The following is a 6468-nucleotide window of genomic DNA, read 5'->3' on the forward strand; positions in this document are numbered from 1 at the left end:
AAATCTTGATAGGACAGCTTTTAGACCTCAACATATACCATGTGACTTACTGACCTTCAACAGTATATAATGAACATATTCAAGACTGTTAATGATGTTATCAAAATCTTACAATTTAAGTCTAGTCCCATGACATTTCACCTTAGAGTCTGACATTACTTAATTTTTGCACCCTATATTTAGAAGTTGGTTCATCTTGTACTTGCAAGAATTGTACTTTCATGCTTAATATTTGGAAATAGCTTGTAGTAGTATGGCTATATTTTCTTACATTAACCTAAATAGGTGTCACTGTTCCATCTCATTTTAGTTACATGAACATGATGGTAGAAGCATAGGTACATCGAAAATTAACAGAACCAATTCAAAACTTCATGATACTGGTTATCCAAGACATGTAAGGGATGTTAGGGAGCAAAATCAAATTATAAATTGTTTGTGGCCTCAGGTGCTTCATTATATATGTTAGGTTCGACGTGTTTTGGATCCGGTTCAAACCTCTGATTCCATGACGATAGTGCAGAACATTTCTTGTATAAAAACAAACCTTCAGTCACTTAAAAATGTGTGTATTAGTTACATCAAATGCTTTCTATAAAATGCAAACGTAACATCCTGATAGCGAGTCTCAGTGAGACAAGTAAATATGTAGCTAGACATATTTCTCCACGTGAATGGAGCTTCAGCAAAATTATATCAGGAATTTAAAACTTGCTAAAAAATTTTATTACATATTCGTTTGAATGTGTCTTATTGTTTTTAAAATATTTCTAGCCCACATGTCACAGTTTAGGACATAATGTGGCAATAAGGATTAAATATTATGAAGCGTAATACATCATGTAATACTTCACAATGCCTTACATGGGAATGACTAGTGAGGTATAGTTTTGGCTACAGAAAAAGGTAAATGGAGATTGACATCAGATGGACGATGAGTTGATAAGACATTTTCAAGCCTGTTTTTGGATTTTTTCACAATTAGTGGCTGCAAGTCATAAAATAATGTTCCCTTCACTCAATGGTTAAGGTATAATTAGAGATCCTAACGAAACCAATAAGCAAACACGACTGCTGAGAAATATTTTTCCATGAGACTCATGGAAGAGGATCATAAAAATTAAGCTAAGCTAAGCTTTATTTTACTATTGTTATGATGATTTTCCTTGTTTTGAATTTCTATGCCAGGGGATCAGTAAAGTGTTATCTATTCTAATCTATAACGACAGTTATGTTGGATAACCTTAAAAGATTTCAGGAAAATAACAAATCCCCACCAAAACAAAACAAATCTGTCCAGCAGAAATACAGCCATCACTTTTCAGTTCATATTGCTCAGTTGTTGTCATTGGTGAAAAGTCACACAAATATTAATTCTGGTTCTTGTTTCTTGCAGCATACATCCTTCTTTTTAGTGAAAGAATTGTAAATGAAAGGCTAAATGAACGCTACTGCAGTTACCTTCTCTGCTAGAGCTTGTTACATGTAGGAGATAAGGCTTTCTCTACGCAGTAGGAGTAGGATGGTTTTTTTCGAGTCGTGCTGCTGCCACAGATAACAGATGTTCTTTGTGTTGTCAGTGCATTTAATTTATTGATTACCAGGGGGATGAAATAGGAAATTCGACAAAAAAATACTTATGAAAGGAATCGCCACGTCAGAAAAAGAACATTAAAAACAGAAAAAAGATTTGTGTTTTGTTCATAACTATGGTAAAATATATGGGGATTATCCAAAAACGATGCTAGAATACTCCTTGTAGTTAGTCAGGATTAATGTCACATCACTTTCCCACCAGAAATGAACCAACACAGAAAGCATTAATTTGGACCAAATTCATTGGAAAAGACTACGGTCACATTCAACTGGTCTGGTTGTAAACAAAATCTGGTGAAATTAATGTCTGTTGTGAACTAAATCAAACAAAGCAGGTGTGAAAGCACCCGAAATGGCATGTAAATGTTTAAGCCAAACCTGTCATTCCTGCCATCAATACTGGTGGTGGCAGAATCAATGTTTTGGGCTTGAGAGTACAGGATTAAATAAACGCAGCAGTATACAATAAAATCCAGAAGAAAACTTTATGCGGTTGGCAAGAAACCTGTAAACCTAAGACAAGATTTGTTTTCCTATATAACTAAGCATCGTATCAAAGCACAAGGAATAACTTAAGAACAATATTACTGTCTTGGTGTCAGTGGGTCAGAAAACAGCTCAATCCAGTTGTGAATTTTTGTTGAGGGAAAATATGTGAATATGTACCATAACTATAACTATAATGCAAAAAAAATACATTTTCATATTTACATTAGTGTCTTTAACTGTTAAATAATAACCACATTAAATCTATTATGATTTAGTATTGTAAACAAAAACTTTCAAGGGGATATGTCTTGATTATATTCACCATAAAAAAAAAGAAAATTCTGGAGCTTAACAATACAGATTTTGGCAGATGACATTACCATAACCACCTGTTTGATTTTGTCTTTTATGCTTGTAAAAAACTAAATGAGCTATTATTGCCCCAACTGGAAAAAGGTATACATCATCTTTGTCTTTTTGATTACCGTTTACCATAGGCTTTTTCCAGCCATTGCCGCACATCCTTCAGATTGTAAAAAAAAGGTCCCTTACCACCCATGTAGGCAATCTTTCTCTGTTGTACTATACACACCCGTTCATTGGAGACACCGTAAGCAACATTAGTATTGTTGTCCATGCAGTCAGCTACCAGCTGACATTGTGGTGGGAGGGAAAAGTGCTCAATAAGTTTGCGTGCTGCTCCCAGCCTCTCCTCCAGGTTCTGGTGTTTCCGTACACTGAAAGAACAAGAGCCCATAGGAGGAGCCACCCAGCCATCAGATGGGTGAGCTTCATCAATGTACACTAAAAGGAAATCAGCCACATCACTGAAATCCTCCACCAACTGCCTGAAATTTGGCAGGTGGCTGATAAAGGGGGGTCAGGTGGCAGAGCCAAAGTTGACCACCAGAGGGCGATCAGATGACTCAAAATCCAGAAGGTGACACTCATTCTCATTTTGGGTCCTGGTTCCTGATGGCACATTAGTCACATTACTGACACTGCTGCTACAATTATCAGGCACCTTCACCACTTTGGAGTTGGGTGCCTCACAGCCAAGTTTCACCTAGAAAGGTAAAAATAGCAATTAATGTTTTAAGTGAAGTGGGGCTTTTGTGTGTTGAGAAGTGTTTTTGTGTTGTTTTGTTTAGGTTTTTTTTAAACTATTTTTGCTGATCTGAACTGTATGTTTGACTGCAGTGGTATTTCAATACCTACAGCTATATATATATATATGTATATATAACATATACATATATATATATCACAAAACCTCTAATTGGGTAATTGCAGTTCTGATGGCCTATTTATTATTAATTGTTATTAATCGATTAGTTACAACTGTCACCCCTCAGTTTAGCTTGTTGCGCTGGGCATCTAGATATAACTAGATGCAATGTCAGCAACCTGATGTAGTAAGTATGAGATACAATTAGGTTTGTTTTTTATAACATGAGTTTGAAGTCACCCTTGTAAATATAGTCTGTTCAGGAGCACAATCTCTCTCACCACTCTGTCAATTTTGTAGCACCTATGCGGGCATGATATGATAATACATTGTAGTTTATGAAGTTTGACAAATTAAGTGTTGGAGCTACACAGAGGACACGCAGCTACCTGCACAAAAACACAAAGCATATTTAGTCCTTTTTAAATAGCTGAGTATTCTATTAGTATTAACATTGGATTTGAATTTTATGGAACTCCCAACTATATAAACTAATCAACAATCTGGATTAATGCGCTACATTTTTGTTTTTAATTGTATAGTGCACAAGTTGAGTACTCTGTGTTTTGGAACAGCAGACTGCAAACACTGCAAAATAAACGAAACTTAGTATGTACAAAAAAATGAAATATTATTCGGGACCCCTCAGAATTTGAATATGTATAAGTTTAAACTTTGCAGTAGTTTATAGTTTAGATAATTGTTGTCAATGCAACAATAAGTAATTCAATTAAACGACCCATAAATCAACACAGTTTGATTGGCAACAACTTTACCTGCTTATATGCGTCTAAAAGGAAGCTATTCCAGATGGAGCGGAGCCCCGCTGAGGTCAACATTCGGTGCCACTCTCCGTTACCGGTGGAGCTGGAGCAGCTGATGAGCGACACAACGCGCTTCACGAGTACCACAGAGTCGTAGAGGACAAGGAAGAGACAATTTGAAAAGAAACCTGGTAGTATCTGTAGTGTCACAAGCAGGTCCTCACTCGCCATTCCCATTTCTACTTTCTGCGTTTAGACGACCAGAAGCGAATTATTTTTATATTGCTCCCCGCATAGTTTAACCTTCGAGTGCTCAACGGGTTCACACCGACTCAAGGTTCCTAGAGCTCAAGCCCTATGGTTGAAATGATTAACACTACATTTTAAGCCTTACGTTGATCTTTGGAGCGAGATTCTGACGTCAGACATAGACACATGCTTACCTTGTGGCCCCTCCTTCCTCTCCTCCCTCCCTCTGTGCAAATAAGTCATCGAGGCTGAAGCTGCACATTTTTTCCCCTTTTGTCTCGTAATCTATACCCTATCAGGCCTCTCTAATTTTATTGGCCATGTATAAAAGAATTAAGACAAACGTGCATTTATATAGCCTAGTGCAAGTTAATATATATTATTACTGTATATATTAATCTCAGAACTGCTTTTACACAGGAGTGCATATGTTAAAAGTGTATAGGGCACCCATATCAATGCATATAGTAGAATGTTTGAAGGACAACAACTAAAAATGTTAGAAGATGATAGTTACAACATGACAGTGTGTTTAAATGGAGGCAGATGATTCGCTGTGGCGACCCCTGAAGGGAGCAGCCAAAGGAAAATAAGAAGGAAGAAGAATGTGTTTCAATGAGATTGGACATATTGACATAAGTGACACTGAATCTAAGAATATGTACATCATGTCTGTGTGTTCAGAATTGACTAATGACTGATTCTTTTACACTGGTAAATTGTGGTAAATAGGTTTTACGGTTTAACAACAAATTTTCATTTTTTGTTGACACATGCATAATTCTTTTATCTCAAAGACCACATGCCTCTACTTTCAAAAGCCATCACAATCCTAAAATCCTGTATGATCTTTGCCCATATGTCATGTTACAATCAGACATCCCATCGTAACCACAGAGTCCATTATCATTAAGGAAGAAAAAATAATAGAAAATAGATTAAGAAAAATAAAACAATGAAACAGATAATTAAAACACACTGTGAGAACATCTCCAGGAGGCACTCCTGCATGGCCCTTTCTACCAAATGAGATCTTCTCATATCAAGCTGTGCACCCATATAAGTAGAGCCACAGGGTTTACTCTCAAAAAGAGAGAGCATTCACAGCATTAAAACAGAGATTAAGTGAATCAAAGTGCAATACTGAAGATCTCTTGCCTGTGAAAAAAAATTAATCAACCTGAATTTCTTGAACTAAACTTCTTAATCTCTTCCTTTTTTGACTCCTATCATCATAAAACAGTACTCCTTTTAACTATTGTGTATCTTAATCTTGGAGTTCCACAAGGCTACATTAGAGCGTTACTCAGATACAGTTAGAGTTGTTTGATACATCACTGTCTTATCCGTCACAACCTTCCTTTCTTACTAAAGTTTCATTTACATCTATTCTAGTGACTATACTGTCTCGTGAGAGTTACAGGTTAATGAGCTTGGATAAACATTCTAGATATTCCTAAAATGACATTGGCTGAAAAGCAGAAGGACTTGCTTTTTTTTCTGATCTTGGCTGAACATCAGACCCAGACCTGCGGTTAGGGTGCCTGGGGTATGTCACTTAAAGTTTTTAAAAAGGTTATAACAAAGCCAATCTGTGCCAAATAGACAAAGTGAGCCTCCACTTTTTTAAAGGGCAAATGTATTGGGTTTAGACAGATTAATCAAAATAAAGGCTTCTGTAACTCACAGCTATAAAGGCATATGTAAACTGCACATCTTAAGGTTCAATCTGGCACTGAGGGCAGAGCTGGCAGTTGGTAAATGGGGCACAGGTGAAAGCAATCAGGTGTCCAAGCAATGTAAAGATGAGGTAAGTGGGAATGTAACAGACAGGAAGTACCATAAACATAAAAGCACAAAACCAGAATACTGAAGCCAGTTTTGACAGAGTTTTAAAAAATTGATGGACCACAAAGCCCTCTCCGCTGTGCTTCATGTTGTGGAGACAGTGCAGAGTATGCTTTTCACCCCGTGCTTGTGTGGGTTGTCATCGTGTACTCTGGTTTCCTCTGTATCTGGTGGATGTGGAGAATGAGGGTGCAGGAGAATGACTTAGCAGGGATCTATTGGGCTAAATGAGTATATGTCTATTTTAATAGGTGCAGATCAAAGGACAACAGAATGGCTGAGGCAGAGGAGTGT

The 6468-nt window shown here is 36.9% G+C and overlaps 1 protein-coding gene across 1 annotated transcript; it reads right to left on the reverse strand.

The window, feature by feature from the left end:
* Window positions 1-1503: 1503 nt before the first annotated feature.
* Window positions 1504-4465, reverse strand: dio2 (iodothyronine deiodinase 2). Its single transcript, XM_026306447.1, has 2 exons — window positions 4090-4465; window positions 1504-3151 (listed from the first exon to the last, which is right to left on the reverse strand). Exons 1-2 carry the CDS (start codon window positions 4312-4314, stop codon window positions 2567-2569), a joined length of 810 nt encoding a protein of 269 aa, XP_026162232.1. The 5' UTR covers window positions 4315-4465; the 3' UTR covers window positions 1504-2566.
* Window positions 4466-6468: the final 2003 nt, after the last annotated feature.

This window comes from Mastacembelus armatus, chromosome 22 (genome assembly GCF_900324485.2).
Source record: "Mastacembelus armatus chromosome 22, fMasArm1.2, whole genome shotgun sequence".
Taxonomy (NCBI): Eukaryota; Metazoa; Chordata; class Actinopteri; order Synbranchiformes; family Mastacembelidae; genus Mastacembelus; species Mastacembelus armatus.